This window comes from Gossypium hirsutum, chromosome D10 (assembly GCF_007990345.1).
Source record: "Gossypium hirsutum isolate 1008001.06 chromosome D10, Gossypium_hirsutum_v2.1, whole genome shotgun sequence".
Classification (NCBI taxonomy): Eukaryota; Viridiplantae; Streptophyta; class Magnoliopsida; order Malvales; family Malvaceae; genus Gossypium; species Gossypium hirsutum.
The window spans coordinates 64,212,924-64,236,650 of NC_053446.1; the positions used below are offsets into that span (position 1 = coordinate 64,212,924).

A 23,727-nucleotide genomic window follows, 5' to 3' on the forward strand; every position below is an offset into this window, starting at 1 on the left:
TTGAGAGGCTTGTTGTTTCGCCAGTCGGTTTTTAAGTCGAACTGATATGATTTTTGTAACTCTATTGAACATGCAAGAGACATATGTCAATTATGAAAAACCTAAACTTTGTATACGTGATGAATAGATATTTTGGGGCGACGTAAGCTAGGCAAGCCCCTTATTTTCTTTCTTTAGATCAAAATAGTCAATTTCAGCGAATTTATTACATATAAGAAGTATATAAGTAAATGTTTATTTTTATTTTTTTTTTCATATATTGACTTTGGATTTTTTTTTTCATTTTTATATGTTGAATTATTTTGTTTAATTTCGTAATGGTAATGGAGGCATCGGATTGGATAGTTGTTATAATGATAGTTTGAGTTCGATTCCAAGTAGACCTATCCATGGGCCGGGCCGGGTTCAAAAAAATTTCAGCCCGACTCTTAGGCCTGGCCCGATTTTTAATAAACACAATTTTTTTAAAATAAAAAAATAAAAAAATATTTTTAAAGTATTTTAAAATTAAAAATTAAAAATTAAAAATTAAAAATATATATTTATTATATTCGGGCCGGGTCGGGCCGGGCTCGGGCAAAAAAGTTGAGCCCGAGCCCGAGCCCGGCCCATTTTTTAAACGGTCCTCATTTTTTGCCCAAGCCCATATTTCGGGCTATATTTTTACCCGAACTCTCCCATATTTCGGGCGGGCCGTCGGGCCGAGCCGCTCGGCCCATGGACAGATCTAATTCCAAGTAACCTCATTCTCTACCTCCAATTATAAAAAAAGTTAATCTTATCTACAATTTAAGATTATTTTATTATTTAATAAAAAATATTACTATAAAAACAAGAATTTTAAGATTCAAGTTCGAGTCTTGTGTAATTTGCTTTTTCAAGTTTAACTTAATTATAATTAGTTAAATTGAGTTTAATTAATTTTTGAACTAATTATTTAATTCAATGAGAAATTATTAATATAATTGATTAACTGTACCTAAAAAAAATTTATATAGAAAAATATAATTACAAAATAAAGGAATTTTGAGCAACATGAAAGTAGCATAGGTGAGCATTTGTTTGTTTTCTTTTATAGTTTCTTACATATATAGACTTAGGAAATCAATTTTTATATATATATTAACACGAAGACTTATATAAAAATATATTTATAAGAAAGTATAAGAAAATTTAAATAAAACTTTTAATTAAAATGATTAAATTGAAGTTGTAACGATATTTCACAAAAATACGTAAAAATTTGTAAAAGTAACGGTCATTTAGTCATTTTTCAATTAAGCAGCTCAATTAGGAGCTTAAATAATGCATTGTTTTTGAAACCAGACTGGTGATCAAATCTATCAGACTACTAATTCTCAATTTAATTTTAATTAAATAAATTATAAAAAATTTATAAAAATTTTAAAATAAAAAAAATATAAAATTCAATTTTGCTACAGAACCAATCGATTTTTTTTATCATAATTTATATGGATTCACAAATCTTTTAATTATTTTATTTATTTTGATTAATATATCAAACAATTTCTCATTTAATCAATCTGACTTGTTGGTCTAATCCAATTTAACAACCCTAGTGGTATATTGAATATATAAGAGAAGACCAGCAAATTGGCTTGACCAGAAAAAATAATAGATGAAACGGAAAACTACAATTATATATATATATATATATAATACACCGTACGTGAACCTTATCCGTCACCTTCAGCCTTCAGGCATAAATTTCCTCTTTGCGATTTGCAATTTGCAATTTTCTATTTAACCTCAAAAACAGAAAAATAAATAAAAAAAGCTGAATCTTTTCATTGACTTCTCTATCAATTGTATGAAAGAAAAAAATAACTGTGTTTGGAAATAAATTTTTTTGTCAGTATTGCAAGAATTATATTATATATTAGAAAAAACGAATTATAAATTCATAATTATATAAAATTTAATATACTAAATAATCTATACATAAAGCTTTTGATATATTTATATATTTATCAAAATTATATTAATTTTTATATTATATTATATTTTATCACAAATAAAAATATTTTATATTAAAAAATATTTATAAAATTATTTTAATAAATGATTATTAATAGAGTGATAATGAGTTCTTATTCGGATTTGTTGGTACTGTTGTTAAATTCCTAAATAATAATTTTTATAATAATATTAATTACCCTTTAAAGGAGTATTTTAATAATTTCACAATGGAGTTTAAATATTGTTTTATATGTACAAACATTACCGTATAGACCTGATTATGGGTTGGGTAATTTATACAAACCCAAAGGCTCGTTTGAAAAGTGAAAAGGCTTGAGCAAAAATATAGACCCATCAAATGGGCTTTGGCAGAAAATGGGCCGAACATTAAATAATATTTTTGATCCAGGCTTTGCCTGAATTTGTCTAAATTTTTTTCTTGCTGCTATTTATTGATTTTTATGTCATTTTATTGTTATATTACTATTATTTTGTTGTTGTTATATAATTAAGTTACAATTATCTTAACATTATTTAAATATAAATATTTTTAATATATTTTTAATTTATTGAGAAAAATTATTTTAATATTTTTAATGTATTTGATGGATTATATTTTTAAGTTTATTTTTATATAAAAATTTTAATACATGCAGGCGAGCTTGAATTTAATTTTTTTATTTAAATTAAACTTAAACAAAATTTAAAATAATTTTCCGAGTCGAACCCGAACTTTTACATCAACTCGACCCAAATCTATCGTGCTTATGATGAGGTCTATTACCTTACCAGAACATGCTTTTTAATTAAGGTAGATGCTTTGTCTACCAACTTTATTCTTTTGGGTTCATTTTCAACCGATCCTTTTTGACTATAGAAAAATATAAAATAATTACATAAAGCTACAAGTTTCAGTTCTTCCGCAGTACCAATAGACGGATTTGTCGTTTAAATTCCTTCTGGAAATCTTATATATGTATATATATTATACTCATTCAAGCTCTGTAAGTATGAATACATTTCGTTGTTCCCATTCATAGAAGTTTCGATGTTAGGTTTATTGTACAAAATGTCTTTGGATTACGGTACAAATTTTAATTTAAAATCCAAACAATACATTTCCACCATTACTATACCAATACCATCATAAAATCAAACCTAAGCAAGAGGAAAAACTCTATGGAGCTTTTTGTAGCACATAAATGTAGCTTAAAAGCCAAGCAGTTCAAGTCAACCCTGTTTTCTTTGAACTTCCTTTCAAACATAAAACCCCTAGACCACCATTTTGCTTTGCCCCCTTGTCCCATCCATTTCTGACTTTTATTACAATGGGTGTTTTTCTTTTTCCCCTTTTTTTATTTAGTCAGTCAATGTTTTCATACAAGATAAAGTCATTCTCGTGGGGGTGACACCAATGGAAACCCTTTTCAACTTTTCACACTATTTTCCCTTTTGTTTCACTGCTTTTCTGGGTATTGCTTGCACCAATTTTCCTCTTAAAATCTGTATATTTTCTCTTCCTTTTCCTTGTGGAGAAGATTAACAAAGACCCTTTAGCTTTGTTTCCATATGGGGTCTTGTTTTAGTTCTAGAATCAAAGCTGCCGAGAGCCCTCTCCACCATGGTAATACATGGTTTCTCTCTTTTTCCCCCATGTTTATGAACTTATTAGCCCTTTTTGATGTTTAGGTGTTTGCTATTTTGCTTACAGGGGTTAATTTAAGCAGTAAAATGTCGCCTGTTTCGGTGCCTAGAACAGAGGGGGAGATTTTGCAAGCTTCTAATTTGAAGAGCTTTAATTTCAATGATCTAAGAACAGCTACGAGGAATTTCCGACCGCATAGTGTTTTGGGTGAAGGTGGGTTCGGTTGTGTTTTCAAGGGTTGGATTGATGAGAATACATTTACAGCTTCTAAGCCTGGTACTGGCATGGTTATTGCTGTCAAAAGGCTTAACCAGGAGGGTTTTCAAGGCCACCATGAATGGCTGGTAAGTTTTTGATATATATGTATGTATGTGCCCAGTTTGATCTATTTGACTTGAATTTGGATATGTTTTTTGGATACCATCCTTCAAATATATGGAGAAATGAAATATAGTTTGAAATTGCTATCAAGAGGTTAATAAAGAGGATTTTCAGGGCCACCATGAATGGCTGGCAGTATCTCTCTCTCATATATATATGCACATGTATGTTTTCCCTAGTTTAATCCTTGAGCTATGCAGTGGTTTCGTAAGCTTTTACTATATATATGTTTGTGTGTGTATATGTATATTCCTCAGTTCAACCCTCGAGGTCTGTAGTGGTTTCAAAGTCCTTGCTTTGTCCTTAGGGTAGGCTTTTACCATATGTATAAGGGGAATAAATCTGTATCCGACATTTGAACTTGGTCATGTTGGAGACAAATCTGTATCTGCTCAAGTCCAAGTAATGTAGAGTTGAACAACAATGGTGAAAAGAATAAACTTATTGAACACCTTTAGATGTTAAAAGGCACTAAAATTGCTGTCAATAGGTTAATCAGTAGGGTTTGCAGGGCCACCATGAATGGCTGGCAGTATCTCTCACATGTATATATATTTGGCATTATCCATGTCCGTTTTATGGTCTATGTTTGAGATCCGTGGCTGTCCCTTCCAATAATGTGGTCTCCGAGGTTCGAACATACATTTCTCATATATATATACACATGTTTTTCCTAGTTTAATCCTTGAGCTATGCAGTGGTTTCAAAGTCCTTGAGATTGACATATATTTGAACTTGGGTATTACCATATTAGTATGATTCTCTAAGCTTACAAAAATTTGAACGTAGTTTTGTTGGAGAAAATCCGTATCCGCTCAAGTCCGAATAATACATGCTTGAACAACAATGGTGAACATAATGAACTTGTTGAGACATTCTTAGATGTTAAACAAAGTACTGTTTTGTTTGATGAAATAGTTTGTTAATTTTTAATCATTCATTTGGCTTGTAGGCTGAAATCAACTATCTGGGTCAGCTTGATCATCCTAATCTTGTGAAATTAGTCGGTTATTGCTTAGAAGACGATCATCGGCTTCTTGTTTACGAGTTCATGCCGAAAGGCAGCTTAGAGAATCATCTTTTTAGAAGTGAGGAATTCATTCACTGCGCTCTCCCTTTATCTAAATTGATTCAATTGTTTTGAGTTTCAATGACTAATCTTTTAACAATGAAACAGGGAATTCTTATTTTCAACCACTTTCTTGGAACCTTCGGATGAAGGTTGCTCTTGGTGCCGCCAAGGGCCTTGAATTTCTACATTCTGATGAGGTGAAAGTCATATATAGAGACTTCAAAACTTCGAACATCTTGCTTGATTCGGTAATGACAACTTAATAACTGAAGTTCTCGATTTGTACTTTTAGTTCCTGCAGTTCTCTCATATCTTTTTCGCAACATAAAATGACAGAACTATAATGCAAAACTCTCTGATTTTGGTCTGGCCAAAGATGGACCAACTGGTGATAAAAGCCATGTCTCAACTCGGGTCATGGGAACCCATGGCTATGCAGCTCCTGATTATGTAGCAACAGGTAGCTTTTTAACTCGAATCCATCGTCATATGATTGCAAATAATGTTTTAACGTAAAATTTGTCCTTATAAAGGTCATCTGACTGCGAGAAGTGACGTGTACAGTTTTGGTGTTGTTCTTCTTGAAATGTTAACCGGCAAGCGAGCAGTAGACAAGAACCGACCATCTAGAGAACATAATTTAGTTGACTGGGCTAAGCCTTACCTTACTAGCAAACGTAAGTTTTTCCAAATTATGGATGTTCGTATCAAAGGCCAATACACACCTGAAGCGGCATTAAAAGCTGCGTATCTTGCGGTGCAATGCCTATCTACGGAACCGAAGGTTAGACCGAAAATGACCGCGGTAGTGAAAGCACTAGAGCAACTTCAAGACTCCGGTGACGACAAAGGGGTCCATCAGAATGCAGCAGCTCATAGTTCTCGTCCGAATTCGAGGTATGCTCTGAAGAAAAATCCCGACGGACCCCAGCCATCTGCATCTCCATTAAGTACATAAATCTGAAAACAGTCCGATGCATTGCTTTTATTATTGCAGATGGTATTCTATCTTTGAACTCGAACATATATATTCCGGCTACCGGTCACTGTACAGCTCTCGAATTCAATAATATCCGAAATCCGAATGTTCCATTTCGACTCATTTTGTTTTATTACCGGTAAATGAATGCATGTTTAAAGATGTTTATATGCAGATCATTGCATCATCTTTAAAAGGCGCATTAATGTTTTGGGTTCAAATCCTAACCTTTGTAATTCCCGATTTATGGGCTTTTTTGTATATAAAAAAAACGAAAAAAAATCTCCAAAATCACAAAAGCATAGAAATACGAGAGAGAGTGAGTACGATATTCTGACTTTTCAATTTTCTCGAATTATATATTTATTAATGACATTTGTGTCCCAATATAATTTTTTTAATTTAATAATTGAGAGAATATATTTTATAAATGACTTTCATGTCCAAATATAATTTTTAGGATTTAAATTTCTAAAAGTAGAAATAGGGGACAAAATTTCAAATGTATGAAGAGTTCAGGACTCGAAGCATATTTTAACTTATAGAGAAGCAGGCCGACCGGGCCCAACACAGCGGTCCAAAACAGAAAAACATTAACATGTAGTACACACTACACACAGTTTGAGATCAAAAACTCCGGAAAGCAAAATCTTCCTTTTTCTGTTCTGTCGCTGTTTCAGATTTGTCCTCCAAGGTAATCAATCTATGTTCTTCCAAATTAAAAATTCTTGGATTTTTTGGGCATTTTTTTGTTATTGATTATTAAATAAATTTGATCTTCAGATTATAGTTTAGGTCAACTTAGTCAATACTCAAAGAACTTTTTTTTTTGTTTCTTTAATTTTATTATCTACCAAACAGAAAGTCTTGAGATTATTTGTTTGAATCTTAGGGTTTTCTTTTTTCATAATTATGCGAGATTTTGAATCTGGGTATTTTATGAGTTAACAAAATTTAGCCCTTTTTTAATGGATTTTTTTTATCTGAATCTTTACGGTATTGAACCCGTTGAGTTATTGCATCGCATGAATTAGCAAAAACTTGTTTGAACGAAGAGGGAAAAAATTCTGGGTTTTCTCTCAAAATAAGAAAAAAGCTAGGTTATATGGGTTAATTTTATTTGCTTCTTTTGAAAATTATATAAATGGAGTTTCATGTATTGGGTTTTTGAAGGCTTTTGGGATGAGGAGATACAGTCCCCAATACCATAGTCCTCCAAGGAGAGGCTATGGTGGTAGAGAAAGAGATTTTCCTAGAAGGGGATACGGCGGTGGTGGCAGCGGTTATGGCAGGAGGGAACAGAGTCATGGAAGTCTTTTGGTTAGAAACATTCCTTTGGATTGCAGGTAAACCTTTTATCATAATCCTTTTTTGGAATGTTGGTTAAATGATTTGTTTTAATATATGTTTGATTTTGTTTGCAGACCCGAAGAACTTCGAATCCCTTTCGAGAGATTTGGGCTCGTTAGGGATGTTTATATCCCTAAAGACTACTACACAGGGTTTGTATTGTACCCTTGAAAGTAATTTTGGTTTATCAAGCATTGATCTTTTCCTATGTTTTAATCGAAATTTAAACATTCTAGTTCATGGTTTTATTTTGATTAAGCTTGTACTTTTATATTGAACGAGCATACTGATATGTCTTTTTCTAGTTTTACGGCTTTTAGGTTCGGCAAGTAGGATGTTTATACTTTTCGTTGCTTCCTTTTTTGTATTTTCATCTTAGACCTTTAGTTGTCGTATGTAGGAAGTTATTTCCTTCGAGTTGCTTTCTGACTATTTCTTAAAGCACTTAATTTTTTTTTCTTTGCCTTATTCCGTAGTGAATTAAAATTTGAACTGGTTTGTCAGGGGGGTTAATATTGGTTTGAAGTAAAAACAAGCCCAAGCCCCACATTTGATGAAGGCCTACTGTTTATGATTGCTTAAACATATTGTGATCCGAGGGTGTTAAGAGTAATGATCATATGAAGAATGTTCCTTTATGAAGCGAAACTATATAATTACCAAATCAATTAAGGTTTTGATTGGGGAAGAAGATTGATTCCTGACCAAATTGAAGCAAATTTATCGATATCAAGTGCTTCTTATATTTACGAGCTTGTGAAGATTTTTCAAGTCACTTGCCTCTTTTGAAGTTCCTTTGATATTGACTGTTAAGGGAAAAGGTCAGCATTTAGCGTATTTTATTTAAATCTGGAGCCAGTATTAGATATGTAAAGGTATACTACTAAGTAAATGAAGTTGTTGTGGTAACATTGTATTTTAGTTTGTATTTTTTTGTTTTAATTGGCTTATTTCGTTCGTTTCAAATTATCATGTTTAAGTGAAGGATTGGTGCATCCTTTTTGCAGACAACCTCGAGGGTTTGCATTTGTGCAGTTTGTGGATTCTTATGATGCTTCTGAAGCTCAACGTCGCATGAATGGGAAAATATTTGCTGGGAGAGAGATATCGGTGGTTGTGGCTGCAGAGACAAGGAAAAGGCCTGAGGAAATGCGCCATAAATCTAGGGCTAGGTACTCTCGTAGTCTTTCTCTCCCACTCTCTCATGCACACACATGCATATGCATGCATACATTCGTGCACATGCGGTTTTTTGTTATTTTACTTGTATTTACGTAAGGATTTATCTGGCATGTAATTCTCCAGAGGACCATCAGGCTATGGGGGACGATCATCTTACTATGGTATGTGGCCTACATGGGCTGATTCTATTAATTTTGCCATGTGTTTGGACTTTGAAGGATCCTAGGTGTGGCAGATACTGTTGCAAACTAACTTAGTCATTTGATATGTTGCAGGGCGTTCTCGGTCTCGTTCACCATCCCGTATGCGTTCTCCTCACCATCCTTCGAGTTCTAGAGGCCGCTACCGTTCGAGGTAAACCATCAAATTGCTACACAGCCCTTTTACCTTTTAAGAAATAAGGTGATCGTATATTTATTTGTCAGGTCTTACTCACCTGCTCCAAGACGACGAGGAAACTATTCTGTTTCACCAGGTAGACGGCATGAAGAACAGCCAAGGTCTCCAGTAGGTCCTCCGCAAGAACGAGATGGTGATTACAGTCACAGATCATATTCTCCAGGATATGAAAATGCCGATGGAAATGGTTATGGCGAGTAAGTGGAAGTCTATTTCATTGTTTCAACTTTTTGATTTCCGTCTTTTACTCCAACCTGTATGCCCCTTTGTTTTGGTTTGCTGTTATAAAGAAGTGACCTGTTACGGGACATGGTAAAACCATACTACTATGTGGCTTTGGGTTCTCAATTCTTGTGCAATGAGAGTTCATTGTTGGTGATTTTCTCTTGTGTTTAACTCGACTGTTGTGGCTTATTTCGAATGTTCCATTTGTAGGAAATCCGCAATTGAGCCCGAGAACTCTCGGGCTGCATGGAGGCGATCTCCATGTAGATCATCAAGGTCTCCAGGTAGATATTCAAGGTCTCCTTCTGGGTCTAGATCGAGATCTGCTGACCTTCACGTAGGCATAGCAGACAAGTAGCAAACTTTAGCCTCTGTGTGCATATGGCATCTATATCAGATGGTGGATTCAGTGGTGATTAGTCTTTTTGTGTGCTTATCTCTATCATTTTGAATGGGACATCTAAATTTGTGGCTTGCTTTCATATTTGTTCTATCTAAACACTGTAACGAAACAACAACGACGTTTGAGTTTGACTTTTCGGCTCTTCTAAATCTAGTTTTCGTGCTTGGCATTCCGGATTGAGGCTAGAGTTGAAATCTATGTTATTTGGGCTCAGGAGTACGAGTCCGGCATGTCTATGCTTTTTTTAACAGTGCCATGATTGTTGGAACTGGACGGTATATAGGTCTGGGCAAAGGATTGAGCCGGCTTTTGAGTGAACCACTCGAAATCGGTTGAATCAGGCTAAAATTCCAGTTGAGTTGGTAATTGAACTGGTTTCTAAAAATATTTTTATGGATTTTAAATAAAATTTTTAATTAAAACTAGACTAGTTAAATCATGAACCGGTGGTCTAATCAGTTCAATCCGTCTGGGTTAAAAGTTAGAAACAGTGCAAAGGTTGGAACTGGGCTTGATTTGAAGGTTAATTATTTCACGTATTTCGAATTGAGCTCGAAGTATTGTATTGATTAGATCATTTTGTCAGTTGAGAGACGAGGAATATATTTAGAATATGATGCAGTGATAATTTGTATATGACGTATTAAGAGAAATAAGCAACTCTCTTAGTATTCAGTGGCATTGTAATTGTCCGTGTAGTAGATATTCAAGTATTTAAATTTTGATTTATGTGCTATCATATTTGAGTTAGCATTTTACATTCAAGTTGGAAAGATTTGATTGATACAACAAAATATTTTCATTGTTTATATCAAAATTTCTAGAGTGCAACAATAAATGTAAAGGAGTTAAAATGTTCTAAATTCAAGTTCTCTTAACACGTGGAATTTAGTTTTCTCATTCATTTCAAAGAATTTAATCATTTTATCTAAAAATACAAATCTAATTGTTAATACTATTGAATTTAGGTTCATTTAAACATTACTTTTTTAATCACATTACCGAGTTCAAAATGCTGAATTTTGAAATTTAAAAATAAAATGATTAAATTCCATAAATTTTTTGGAAACAAATAATCTAATTATGAAGAGAATAAGGATTTAGAGGAGTTATAAAGTAATTTCCCTTTTTTGAGGGGTTGCCCATCCCTCTGCGCCGCCCCCTGCTTAATCTTTTAAAAAGTATTAAAAAAAGAAAAAAGACATAATCATCAGTTCAGTCAGCCATCAAATCTAAAAAGATTTCTGTTACTTTAACTTTTTTTTTTTTTTGAAAATTTTTTAAGTTATATAATATGTAAAATTACTTATAATTTAATTTAAATATTTAAATAAAAAGATAAATACGTTTTAGTCTATTTAAACTCATGTTTTATTATATTAACGATAATATCAATACCAATCGAGTTAATATTTAATCAATAAATTTAAAAATAATTTAAATTTAGAATCAATCTTGAAGTTGAAATCTAAATATTTTTAATAATTTTTTTTCCTGATTTAAAAATTTAAAAATTCAAATTGATTTATGAAAATTGACCTAAGCATTAAATTCAAATTAATTTATCTCAAAATCAATCCAATTGATATAATATATGTTTACCTAAACTCTACTGGAACCTAATCAATAACTAGCAGCCTTTTGAGATGGTCTATAATAATGGGCCTCCCACCTTGTTTTGACCAAGTCCCACATCCATAAAAATCAAACCGAGCTTGGAATATTTAAAAAACAAGTTGGGCTAACTGAGATAAATAGTTAAAATTAAATACGTTATATTTATTTATCAAATACGCTATATTTTTTTATATGTTTTTAAGATAAATATTTTACTTTATTCCCTAATAAGTATTTCAACATACATGTTTATATATATATTTTTTGTTAAATTAAATTAACTGAATAAAAATATTTTTTAAATAATTAATTAAAAATTTTAATTTTAAATTTTATTATCTCTACTTTACAAAAAAAATTAAGAAGTTAATCCCTCTATTAGTGGTTTGTTTTTTTATATTTTATAAAAATTGAGAATTTAATCTAATTGGATAATATTATTAAATTTTATAATTAAATTATTGAAAACCCATAATTTAGCAATTTATGTGTCTTAAACAAAAATTAACTGTTCAAGTTTGTAAGTTTAAGAAATAATTTTTTTTCAATTTTCATAAAGTACGAGGATGAAAATTTGACAAATTAATATCTTGAAAGATTGGGTTAGAAATTCATATTTAAAAAATAGATAAAGTAACATTTAGTCCTTGAATTTAATAAAATTTTTCATTTTATCTATATCAGCCTCGAAACATGACAATTTTTTCCTCAAATTGGTCCCTAAATTTATATTTCATTACAGCATGATGACGTAACACTCTGAGAGTATGTGAAATCATCGCTTAAATATTTTTTAAAGTTTTTAAAATTTCTACCATATTTTAACAATTTGTTTATATGCTTTTATAAACTTTTGAAGTTCTCATGTGATGATGTCGCATTTTGTGTTGTCAGAAACTAAATTGAGAAAAGTTGTCAAATTTTGAGTCTAATGTGGACAAAGGAAAAGGTTCAAGGATCAATTTGAAACAAAATCAACAAGTTCAAGGACTAAATCTTGATTTATCCCAAAGGAAAAAAGTTCTAACATTCACCGGACTCTTTTAGTTGTCAGGGTCACGTTTTGTGTATGTGAAAAGACCCGTCAGCCTATCAACGCTTCCATTGCCAAATTCTTCCATTTCTTCTATATAAAGAATCCAAAGAGTCAAGGTCCAAAAGTTTTCATTCAAAAGAATCTCTCTGAAAAAAAAAGCATCAAATTCAAGGATGGCAGTTGGAATATTGGAAGTGTTCTTGGTTAGTGCAAAAGGCCTTCAAGACTCAGATTTTCTGGGTATGTAATTTTATCGGAGCTTCATTTTTTATTTTGGATTTATCAGTTTATATTTTCAAATTCTTCCTTTGTTTCATTTTCTTGCTCATTTTTTGCTCTTTTTTTGTCAAGTTTTCATCATGTTTTTTAAATGGAAAAACAGAGAATTAAGAGAAAGAGAATTGGTTTTTGATTTGTGCATGTTCTTTGCTTGGTCAATGAAGAGAACCCATTTCTAGTCAATTTAAGATCTAGTGATGGATGTTTAAAATTTTTTAATTGGATTTTATAGAAAATAGCATAGCTGGAAAACCTTAAAATTCCTTCTTGTCATTAGTAAATCTCAACTTTCTTTCATGTTATTAAAATATTGATTTGAGTTTAGTTAAGTTCATGCTGCAGCTTAATATTGAACATTGTAATATAGATTTTTCAAAAATTTGAACTATGGGTTTCTCTGCACCAAAAAAAAAAAATGGTGAAGTGAGAATGATCTGGTTCTTATGTTCTAGATTTTTCCCAAGCTGTAAATCCACATTGTTTCCAGCATTTAACATCCTGGAAAATGGAAAAAAAGGTCATGATTGGTGCAAGATTAGAGAATAATGTGACTTTTTGCAGATGAACTAATGAATTTTTTTCCCTTTTTGTTTTTGTTTATGATTGTTAGGTGATATGGATCCATATGTTATAATTCAATACAAAGGTCAAGAACGCAAAAGCAGTGCGGCCAGAGGTAATTATTAAGTCTTTTTTCCTTTATTTTAAACCTCTTGACTTCAAAATTACTTGAATTCAGGGTTAGTGTCAGACATGGATATATGTTGAATACGAGTATGCTCAATTTTCTTTTTAAGTTTTTTAATATATGTAGAGAATAATACCTTTGTATCCCATGTCTAAATATGTGTTGGATATAGGTATTTTACATGGTTCAGGTTTGGGTTTGAATTTATTCGAGTTCTGAGTTGTTTAGGGTTCGGTTCATTTTGAGTTTCGGACATTCGATAGCAATCAGATTTTCAGGTTGAGTCATCTTAGGTTCGAGTTACTCCGATGAATCGGCTTAGATTTTTAGCTTCAGATAAAAAATACTAACAGGTCTTTATCAAGCCATACCAATGAAAGTGAGAAACATTATTGGTAATAATCAGAAGAAGCGTATCATACATTTTTGTTGTCCTTCTATCACCAGTTCATAACATCATTGCATAGTTAAATGACTTGGACTCAGATGCGAATGCCATATATGAGCATGTCCTAATACATGTCGGCCATAAATACTTTAAGAAAAATTAAGAGCCGGACGGATTAACTTGTACAAAAATTACCTAAAGGGTCAAAATTTGTGCAGGTGATGGATCTAGTCCATCATGGAATGAAAAATTCACATTCAAGGTGGAGTATCCAGGGTCTGGTGGTGACTACAAGCTACTTATTAAAATCATGGACAAAGACACCTTCTCTTCTGATGACTTTGTAGGCCAAGCCACGTAAGTATACTAACATTAATCGTCACTGTTTTATAGCTAAATTACTCCGACTCGTATCCGTCGTCCGAAATTTTTCCTATATGAGTACTATAAGAAAATAAAAGGTCTGGAAAAACAAGCTTGATAGTTTCATAGCATTCTCTTTTAAGAAGTAGCAAGGTCGAATCTCAGCATATGCAACCCTTTTCTCTATCTAAAAGTTCGATCTCCTTTATACTGAAGCTCGAAAAAGAAATTGTAAAACATTTTTTATTTTCATGTTTGCAGCATATTTGTGAAGGATTTGTTGGCAGTTGGAGCAGATGAAGGAAGTGCTGAACTACATCCTACTAAACATAGTGTAGTTAATGCTGAACAACGTTATTGTGGAGAAATTGTAGTTGGTCTTACTTTCACCAAAAAGGTATTTAACTTTTTTTTCATGGAAATTGAACATACTTCCCATCAGGGCCAGAAATTTTTTATCAGGGTCGAGATTGAATTACAAATTTGTAAGGATAAAAGTATATTTTTACCATTTTATTAATTGATAGATTCACAAATTTAGAGGACCAAAAGATGAATTTTATCAAACCAAGGTGGGTCAAGGCCCTATCTATCCCCTTGGTATTACCCCTTGCTTTTTAGGAAGATTATCCTATTTCGTATTCGATTTTTATAGAGTTGTCTATTGATCGGGTAATCCGTCTAGCCTGATGAATAAGATATCTTTTATATTAGTTGATTAAGGAATTTATTCTTAATTTAAAAAAAAAAAGTCTTTTTACCACCTATTGTTTTAAATATGTATCAAATATGAATATTTAATTAACTAATGGCATTTATCTATTATTGATTTTATTTTGCTGGATTTGTACTACAGGAGGAAAATGATGAAGAAGAGTATGGAGGTTGGAGGGAAAGCGATTATTAAGTGGTTAATTTTTGAAAACTATTATATGTGTTTTTATCACTTTTACTTAAAGCTCTGGATTTTTATTTATTTATTTTTAAAGCTTATGGAATGTTAATCTTGTTACATTTTATTTTGCATTTTGTTTTGAACAATCTCATTACAAGTTTTAGTCAGAATTATTTATAATTTCTCTTCAACATATAAATAGGATGACAATTCGCTTTAGTGCATTTGAACTCACGCCCTCCTACATTGACAAGAATGTTCATGCCAATCGAGCTAAGATTCAATCGGTCGTTTTATTGTGAATTTTACTTCCCTCGTGCATAGTTTTATTATATTATTGATTAAAAAATATTTGAACTTTGGAGATGATATTATTGGGAGAATTTTAAACCTTGAATATGAATAGTAAAAAAGGAACATGAGAATATTAAATAAAATTATTTAAGATCTTTATAAATCTAACATTCTATTAATCGTAAGTTCAAATTAAAATTTTAATTTGATGAATAAATTCATCTCAATTTGATTTGAATTTAAAACAACTAAAATTTGAAACTAATCAAACTTGAAATGATTTGAGCTGACTATGATTTGAATTGAAAAACTTGAGAGCCAAAATTATAACGACTTGAACACAAAAACAATTCAAATTTAAAATGACTCAAATATGAAGTTGAATAAACACAATTTAAATATTTTTTAGTTTAAAAAAACTTTTTACCTTTTAATTTGATTTGATTTTTGTATTTTTTTCTTATTTAATTTCTACACTTTTCAGAATTCAAAAGGATTTAGAGGTTGGGTTAAATAATAATAACGCAAAATTTTTGGGTCTAATAAAAAACAATGGCTAGCCCACGTTTTTTGGTGCTTCACCAAAGACTTAAACTGCTACTGGGCCTTAGTCAAGGTTCTAGTTGGAAAGCAGCCAATATCCCGCATCGCTAAAGAGTTTGGAAATTTTATTGTTTATATAAGCAAAACAAGGAACTTATGTTGTCCCTTCGGGGACATCCGATAAAATTGGAACGATACAGAGAAGATTAGCATGGCCCCTGCGCAAGGATGACACGCACAAATCGAGAAATGGTCCAAATTTTTTTCTTGATTTTTTTTGCCAATTTTTACAGCTCTCTTTCCATCTCTTTCGCCTTTGTTCACTTAATAATTTGGAATTGGAGGGTCTTTTCCCTTGTTTTTAAATTGATTTTTTCTGGTTTTGGTCTGTTTTACACCCTTGAACACTGAATATTTCAATAGCCTTTTTTTGGGGGCAATTTTTAGATGTCTGTTTCCACCTCTTTCTCTATTTTCTTTGCATTTGTATACTCAGTTTGATCATTGATGTATTTTCATGGGTTTATTTTTCTGCACTTAATATTAAAAATTTAGAGTTTTTCATTTCTGGCTTTATCTTTCTTTTTGCAATTTTTCTCGGTTTTTATGTTCCTTCTTTTGGGTTTGATTTGTGTTAAATCTCAATACCATCTTTCTTTTTTGCAAATTTTTCTGGGTTTGACGTTCTTCATGGGTTTTATGCACTTAAGATTGCAATTTAAAGTTGTTTTTACTGGGTTTGGTCTGTTTTACTCTCTTGAGCAGTGAATACCTCAATAATCCTTTCTTTAGATTTTGTATAGCTTTTTTTGTTTTTTAAAGTTTTAAGTAACCAAAGGACCCTTCAATTTCTGGAGTTTAAATGGATGGAAAAACATATAGTTTTATAATTAAATATTTATAGTATGCAACTTCATGTCCAAATATATTGGCTTTGTATGGTAATTTCACTTATCACTGATCTCATTTCACTTGATAGTTTGATTCCATGTATTCTTTGTAAAGCTTTACAATTAGAACAATGTGATCTTCACAAGAATTTCTATACATGCATGGTGCTCCATGGAAGACTTTTAATGTTGTTGACGAGCAGGGTTTGAATGATATATTGATATTGGGGAACTCGATCGAAAAGCTTTCAAAGTCGCTTTCTCCTTGAAGTTCCCGGTCGAAGATCAGCACGACACGTGGGCTAAATTATGTTCATTATGGAAACAGAATGTGCATGATCGGAAATCACAGCCGTTTAAGATGACCCATACTTGAGGCAACTTGCAGCTATCTATATGTCCAATAATGCTTTTTATCTCATTAGGAAGAGTCTCCATCTTAGCTTCTTCCACTTCCAATAGATAGCTCAAGCTCAAGCTCAAGGGATAGTTAATGTAATCTAGCCAATTTACACACAGCAATAGCAGAGAGGTTGGTTGGTTCACTAGTTTTCATTTTTCACTCTAGGTGTCAACTCTTCTTTGAAGGGCACTAATGAAACTAGAAATGAAATAGGACTCAGGTAGGTGTGGATTAAATTGGAGCATGTTGTACTAACCCTTAGCTTCGCCACCGATCAACATCCGAGGCAACTTGCAGTCTCCTTTAAGAGATGAGTAGACGACTAGTTCGATCAGCATTTGCAATCCTTTTCTCATTCCGGGGGGCATGTTTGCGGCATATTTGTGAAGGATTTGTTTGCAATTGGAGCTGAACAATGTTATTGTGGAGAAATTTTAGGAATTGATGAACTATATCCTAGTAAACATAGCGTAGTTAAAGCTGAACAATGTTATTGTGGAGAAATTGTAGTTGGTGCTACCAAAAAGGCATTTAATTTTTTTTTCATGGAAATTGAAAATGCTTTTCGATATTTCATAGACCTGTTCATAAATCGAGTAATCAGTCTAGCTTGATAAGCTTGGTCTATTCAAGCCAAATAAGATTTTTTTGACCTTGAGTCGGTTTGACTAGGGTTGACCTATTCTGAATTAAAATTTAATACTATATTATAAAAATGTTTTTAAATAGAAAGTAAAAATGAGTGGTTATTTATTTTTTTAAAAAACTTATTTATCTTTTATTAATTTGTTTAATTTCTCAATTTTGATCAAATTTAAATAATCGGAACTTGAACTTGAAGTGATTTGAATTTAAAATAATTTGAATTTGAAAAATTCAAGGGTCAAATTGAAATGAGCGTAATGCAAAATAATCCAAAATTGAAACGACTCGAATTAAAAATTAACCAAACTTTAATAAAGTACAGGGATTAATTCAGAATTTAACCCTACGTTTATAAATTTTTTTTTGTCTTTTTAACTTCGAACATGGCCACCTTTCTTCAAAATGCTGCAATACAGTTGATCTTTAGCAGTTTCCTGCACACACACACAAAAAAAAACCCATCCTCACCATGGTTTCTTTTTCATTTCGTTTGTTTCTCTTGAAATCTGAAATCGAAAGCCAAAATATGTTTTCTAAACTTAAAAAGAGATGCCTTTTTTAGAACAAATGTGGGAAATCTTCGGGAAAATAGGAGATATTTTAAGCATGGAGAATGAGATTTCTTTGAATGAAATAAAAATTTGTAGGGTAAAGTTCAATATTGCTTAACATATATGCAGAAATGGAAGAGGAGCGGTTGCGGAATGAGCTCGAAGTTGTGGGTGATAGAGACGGTATTCTACAATCAGCTACACACAATGGGAGCTCAGTATTCAACAAAACGTATGGAGTAAATGATTGCTAGAATTTGTAGTAGGCTTTGCTAATATACATCTAATAAATCTAAATGGATTCTCATTGCGTGTGATGATCAATATTGACTTCCGAATCCACTTCGAGATAGCTTCAGCAATTGATTCATACGACCGGATATTGAGTTCATTACCAGTTGTCTATGTTGGTTCCTTGCCTCGGTTGAAGCTTTTAGGTCGTCTCTCAAACAAAACACGACATCAGTGGCAATTCTTCTTCTTTCCATAAGCAATGCAAAGGACATTCTCCTCTAATGATTTAACTATTATTCAAATCTTAAATATTGAGAGGAATTTAGATTTGACCCTTAAACAAATTAATTCAAATAATAATAAGCTTCTATCTAAGAAAATTAGCTGATATTACTTAACCGTGCAATTTAAAGATAAGTTTAAACAATTGCATTATGAATTAATTTTTTTTTGTTTAAAAAGACAAGGACAAACTATTACATAGCAATTAATCTAATAGTAGATAAACCGTTAAAATCTTTATGCAATGCATTCGGAGCAATTAGTCTAGTAGTAGATGAATTAATTTTTAAGTAAATGAATCATTTTATGTTTCGTGATGTGTTTTCAATATAGAAATCTATACACTTAAATTGTATAATAGTTGTATTTAATTTTTTTTAAAAAAATCTTAATAAAATTCCAATAAAAATGAGTAGTTCTTGATATAGAATTTCCCAAAAAGCTATTTTAGAACATGGACAATAAGTTAAAAAAAGTGGAAGCGGATGTTAATTAAGGAGCAACACATATTTGGAGGGACTTAATAGAAAAAAGAGTTTAAATTATTGGATTTAAATTGAAATTAACCAAAATATTAAAAAACTTTATAGTTCTTGTCCAAATACGGACATATTATTATTGTTGATATACATCTAATAAATCCAAACGGATTCTCATTGCCATTTGTGTAGAAATCCAAGTCAGTAGTTAAATAATAATTGCTGTTGTGAAATTATTATTTTTTGAAATACCTGGCAAATATTTCTTTGAAATTATTTAATTTTATTGTACTTTTAATAATTAATTCTAATGACATTTATTTAAATATGTATTACATATACGTGTAATTGTAATCTTATATATAAATCTACTTTGCATCTAAAACAAGTAAAATTGACAATTTTTAGAAGTGATTAAAAGCTTTTTATTTAAAACATTAAATATTGAGCCATTTATGGTATAGGCACACCTTTTTAAGGTAACAATTTAAAAGTATTAATTGACAAAAAAATATTTAGCAATTAATTGACTTTGAGCTGGCATTGAGCATGGGTGAACCCATTTTTTTTTAAATTTGGGTCACTATTTGTGAAATGTTACCTTTTCTTACCAATTTCTTTCTTTAATTGTCACTATGGTTTTTTTTTCTAAGGTGAATTTTCCCATATATGTCCTAAATTATTTTAAGCTTGATTTTAAAAAAATTCGTATTTTTTGTCATCTTGTTCAAGATTTTGAGAACAAATTGTTAATTTGATAATCATATTTTATACTCTATTAATATATATATGCATATATTTTTCCATTCTCAATGAGCAAATTTATATTCCTTTTAGTCATACGTAAAATGTTATAGACTAAGTCATTTTTATCACAAATTAACAATTTGTTCTCAAAATCTCGAACAAGATGACAAACCCAATTGTTCAATATATCAAAATTGCAAGAATTGAACTCAGAACAAAAACATTTTATTTAAAAATATAATAAAAATTGAGTTTTCAACACTAATTAAAGGATGAGTAATTTTGCAAATCATCAACAAAATAATGATAATTTGGATCAGAAAGCCAGATTTTAGAAATGTAATGATGAGAGACAAATTGCTTATTGAAATTTTCAATAACCCGCACAGTTGCTTTAGTTGTGCGTGGATCAATAACATTGCTAATAGGTTGCTTCTTCATTATCATCACTTCAATGTTGTTGTTGATGCCATTGCCACTTGATTCATCCAATTGTTTCAAGAGAATTTGGGTTAGATAATGCAATGGTTGCTCATATTTTAAAAATAAGAAAATAAGAAAATTGAAGTATTTAAGACCATGGTTGGACCATGGTAGTGTATATATGTAAGACCATAGTTGGGCTATGGCATTCTGATGATAAGGCCATAACTCGGTTATGGCACTATGGACGTATGACCATAGTTGGACCATGACAGTATTTATATGTAAGACCATAGCTGGGTTATGGCATTCTAATGACAAGACCATAACTAAGTTATGACACTATGTACGTAAGACCATGGCAGGGCTGTGGCAATGCATATGTAAGACCATAGTTGGACTATGGTACAATAGGAAACGCGTACCGAGGTTTTAATCATCTTTACAGTATTCATCGAATGAAAACGAATGAGGATCTAAATGTGATATGTGAAACGATAAGCGGTTTGTAATAGTATATATGTGTAAAAGTAGTAAATGTTGTATTATTATATGTTAAAAATATTATGCATTGTGATAGTAAGAAATACGAATGTTATTGAAATGTGGAAAATTGATTTGAACTAATGTTTAAGCATTACTCATTTGTTGGGAGCTGTGATTGACAGGAATTTTGATAATAACCTCGTTGACAAGAAATCTGTTCATTAATCTTTTAGTTGAATTATTATTATGTTGATTCGGTAAGCTTTACCGTTCAATCAATGAACTTACTAAGCTTTATGAAAGCTTGCTTGTATTATTTGTTTTGTTTCTTGTAGATACGTTTTATGGATCGAGAGATTGGATCAGCTCGAAGAATCACTCTATTCAAGAATTTTTGGTAGACTTAGATTTTGGTTTGGTATATATGGCATGTAATAGGACTCCTTTTGGATATGATGCATGTAACAGCCCGATTTTGGGCCTAGTCGAAACAGTAGTTTCGGGACCACAAATTCGACCAGGAAAATTTTTATTTTTATTATATTTTTATGGTCTAAAATTTCACGGAATAATTTTGTGAAAATTTTGTTCAAAAATTTCGACGTTTGGGCACTCAATTTAGTCAAAAGGACTAAATTGTAAAAAGTGCAAAAGTTGAGTTCTATATGTTAGGAGTGTCTAATTGTTATGAAATTTTAAATTGGAGGTCCTTAATGGTAATTAGACCATTGGTTACATTATGGACAAAAATGGACATGAAATAGATGAAATAAGATATTTTTAAGTTAAGGGTATTTTGGTAATTAAAATATATTAAAAAGACAAAATAAGCCAAATTTCATCATCTTCTCCGTGGGGGGGGGCTGCTGAATGTGTCATGGAGCCATAGCTAGGGTTTGTTCAAGCTTCCAAGCTTTATGGTAAGTCCGTTCTAGCCCCGTTTTTCTTGTTCTTTATATTTTTAGAATCCCGGTAACTAGCTTAAGCTACTTTTACCATTAATTCGAGCTAGAATTTATGTTTGGAAAATTACCCATAGATGAAAAGTGTGAATTTTGATGTTTTATGATGGAATATGAAGCTTAGAATTGTGTTATACGATTTTGGCTAAGCGATTTTCAGTGAAACCGAGTAAATTGACATAATCGATAATAATACTAAATGTTCATAAGTGCACTATAGAGCAAGAATTTGATGTATTCATTGGAAGGAAAAATGTTTAGTATGTCATAAAACATAAGAAAAAGGAATAAAGTTTAATTTCCGAGCCTAGGGGCAAAAAATCATAATTTTGTGAAACTTTAGGGGCAAAAATGTAATTTTTCCAAAATATGATTTTTGGACTGGATTGAATAATGTGAATGTTAAATAAGTTAAATGTGTTATTATAAGTTAAGAAAAACATGGAATTGACTTTGATTAGTGAAAAAAATGTGATAAAGTGAGAAATTTTCTGATTGAATATTCAAAATAAAAAAGGGATATGAATGAAGTGACAGAAATGCTTTCACATGTGGCACGGACTGTGTGTAGGCCACTATATGAAAGTGAAAGTGTTGGTCACGTGTGTAGTACTGTGTGAAGGCTACTACATGAATCGATAAATAATGGTCACATGCGTAGTACTAAGTGAAGGCTACAATATGTACCGAGAAGCTTTGGTCACGTGTGTAGTACTGTGTGAAGGCTACTACGTGAATTGATAAATGGTGGTCACATGTGTAGTACTAAGTGAAGCCTACTATGTGTACCGAAAAACTTTAGTCACGTATGTAGTACTATGTGAAGGCTATTACGTGAAATGTAAAAATTGATCACGTGTGTAGTACTATGTGAAGGCTACTACGTGTATCGAATGATAATAGCAACATGGGTGGTACTATGTGAAAACCCCCAAATATTTGTTGTTATACCGACATGTTTAACGAGGTATGAGAATGTGATTAAAATGTGATAAGTTATGAATGAAGTGATAAGTTACAATGCATAAATACTTGGTTTGTGCAAATTATACCTTTAACTTGTGTTTATGTATTTGGATAACCTATGTAGGTATGCATGTTTTACTTAGGTAGAATTTGTTGATCAAGAATGAATTATAATGACTATTAACACTAGATATTAAGTATAATGGTAAGGGGAATAACCCAGAGCACAATATAAACAGATCACAATCTAAACTTCATGCTTCATGGACAATTTTCAAAGTTAACTCAATAAATGTAAATTGGATAATTTTTTCTTCTTTTTTTTTTTAAATCCAGAGCACAATATAAACAGATCATTTAAGAAAAATACAGAAACCATTTCCAATTGAAAACTTCAATGACAGATTTACATGCAATTGCAAAGCCAGATAAAATATGGAAATATATATTACCACTAAAGCCATATTTACATGCAACAACACAAGGAACTCTCTACTTCAACAAGATGGAGAAAGAAAATGCAAGAAACAGCGAAACATGCTGTCAAAACTGATAAAATAAAGAAAAGAAATGGGGTTTTATGTCCGTTTGTGAAAATTATTGATCCGTTTAAATGTTCAGATCAAAGAAAATACAAAAAAATCATTTTTCCATTGAATTTAGATCAAAGACGAAGAGAAAAATCAAAGAAAATACAAAAAAAAATATAGATAGAGCATATAACCTGAAAATAGCTGCCGATAAAGTGAAGAAGCACTTGCCGAAACAGTTGGGCCAGAGATCTGAGACGGTGGAGTCAACGAAAGATGCCAAGATGAAAGTGAAACGGGAGCGGGTGGAGGTGACTTTGCTCGCAGCTTTTGTTTGATGTTGGGAGGGAGCGGGTAGAGGTAGCTTTTGGGTTGGGAGGTTAAAACAGGGCATAGAAATCGAGAGCTGT

The 23,727-nt window shown here is 31.5% G+C and overlaps 3 protein-coding genes, 2 long non-coding RNA genes and 1 other non-coding gene across 7 annotated transcripts; 5 read left to right on the top strand and 1 right to left on the bottom strand.

Moving 5' to 3' along the window:
• Window positions 1–2,989: 2,989 nt before the first annotated feature.
• Window positions 2,990–6,180, top strand: LOC107934424 (receptor-like cytoplasmic kinase 176). Its single transcript, XM_016866852.2, has 6 exons — window positions 2,990–3,604; window positions 3,692–3,969; window positions 4,959–5,094; window positions 5,184–5,326; window positions 5,415–5,538; window positions 5,612–6,180. Exons 1-6 carry the CDS (start codon window positions 3,550–3,552, stop codon window positions 6,034–6,036), a joined length of 1,161 nt encoding a protein of 386 aa, XP_016722341.2. The 5' UTR covers window positions 2,990–3,549; the 3' UTR covers window positions 6,037–6,180.
• Window positions 6,181–6,620: 440 nt separating this feature from the next.
• Window positions 6,621–9,787, top strand: LOC107934420 (serine/arginine-rich SC35-like splicing factor SCL30). Of its 2 annotated transcripts, none has more exons than XM_016866848.2 (8): window positions 6,621–6,751; window positions 7,231–7,403; window positions 7,482–7,559; window positions 8,415–8,579; window positions 8,713–8,750; window positions 8,865–8,943; window positions 9,015–9,185; window positions 9,424–9,787. In XM_016866848.2, exons 2-8 carry the CDS (start codon window positions 7,240–7,242, stop codon window positions 9,569–9,571), a joined length of 843 nt encoding a protein of 280 aa, XP_016722337.2. In that variant the 5' UTR covers window positions 6,621–6,751; window positions 7,231–7,239; the 3' UTR covers window positions 9,572–9,787. The 2 variants fall into 2 exon arrangements, with proteins under 2 accessions (XP_016722337.2, XP_040959535.1); XM_041103601.1 differs by having other exon boundaries at window positions 9,036–9,185.
• A 2,499-nt stretch (window positions 9,788–12,286) lies between these two features.
• Window positions 12,287–15,101, top strand: LOC107934401 (16 kDa phloem protein 1). The gene is made up of 5 exons (XM_016866829.2): window positions 12,287–12,509; window positions 13,159–13,224; window positions 13,843–13,981; window positions 14,249–14,384; window positions 14,844–15,101. The coding sequence occupies exons 1-5, from the start codon at window positions 12,443–12,445 to the stop codon at window positions 14,892–14,894; spliced, it is 459 nt and encodes a 152-aa protein (XP_016722318.1). The 5' UTR covers window positions 12,287–12,442; the 3' UTR covers window positions 14,895–15,101.
• Window positions 15,102–15,870: 769 nt separating this feature from the next.
• On the top strand, window positions 15,871–17,563 carry LOC121222576 (uncharacterized). Its single transcript, XR_005919886.1, has 2 exons — window positions 15,871–15,971; window positions 16,813–17,563. It is a non-coding gene; the product is annotated as an uncharacterized lncRNA (long non-coding RNA).
• On the top strand, window positions 15,881–15,983 carry LOC121222678 (U6 spliceosomal RNA). The gene has a single exon (XR_005920036.1). It is a non-coding gene; the product is annotated as a U6 spliceosomal RNA (small nuclear RNA).
• Window positions 17,564–20,153: 2,590 nt separating the features above from the next.
• On the bottom strand, window positions 20,154–23,708 carry LOC107934404 (uncharacterized). The gene is made up of 2 exons (XR_005919898.1): window positions 23,512–23,708; window positions 20,154–20,428 (listed from the first exon to the last, which is right to left on the bottom strand). It is a non-coding gene; the product is annotated as an uncharacterized lncRNA (long non-coding RNA).
• Window positions 23,709–23,727: the final 19 nt, after the last annotated feature.

What these genes read in the sequence shown, in the direction of transcription:
- LOC107934420 (XM_016866848.2), top strand. Translation starts at nt 7,240, where the DNA reads ATGAGGAGATACAGTCCCCAATACCATAGTCCTCCAAGGAGAGGCTAT. An exon ending in GGGACGATCATCTTACTATG is followed by an intron (nt 8,751 to 8,864) that starts GTATGTGGCCTA and finishes GATATGTTGCAG; the next exon opens with GGCGTTCTCGGTCTCGTTCA. An exon ending in GATGGAAATGGTTATGGCGA is followed by an intron (nt 9,186 to 9,423) that starts GTAAGTGGAAGT and finishes TTCCATTTGTAG; the next exon opens with GAAATCCGCAATTGAGCCCG.
- LOC107934424 (XM_016866852.2), top strand. Translation starts at nt 3,550, where the DNA reads ATGGGGTCTTGTTTTAGTTCTAGAATCAAAGCTGCCGAGAGCCCTCTC. An exon ending in CGAGAGCCCTCTCCACCATG is followed by an intron (nt 3,605 to 3,691) that starts GTAATACATGGT and finishes TTTTGCTTACAG; the next exon opens with GGGTTAATTTAAGCAGTAAA. An exon ending in TCCTGATTATGTAGCAACAG is followed by an intron (nt 5,539 to 5,611) that starts GTAGCTTTTTAA and finishes GTCCTTATAAAG; the next exon opens with GTCATCTGACTGCGAGAAGT.
- LOC107934401 (XM_016866829.2), top strand. Translation starts at nt 12,443, where the DNA reads ATGGCAGTTGGAATATTGGAAGTGTTCTTGGTTAGTGCAAAAGGCCTT. An exon ending in GACTTTGTAGGCCAAGCCAC is followed by an intron (nt 13,982 to 14,248) that starts GTAAGTATACTA and finishes TCATGTTTGCAG; the next exon opens with CATATTTGTGAAGGATTTGT. An exon ending in GTCTTACTTTCACCAAAAAG is followed by an intron (nt 14,385 to 14,843) that starts GTATTTAACTTT and finishes TTTGTACTACAG; the next exon opens with GAGGAAAATGATGAAGAAGA.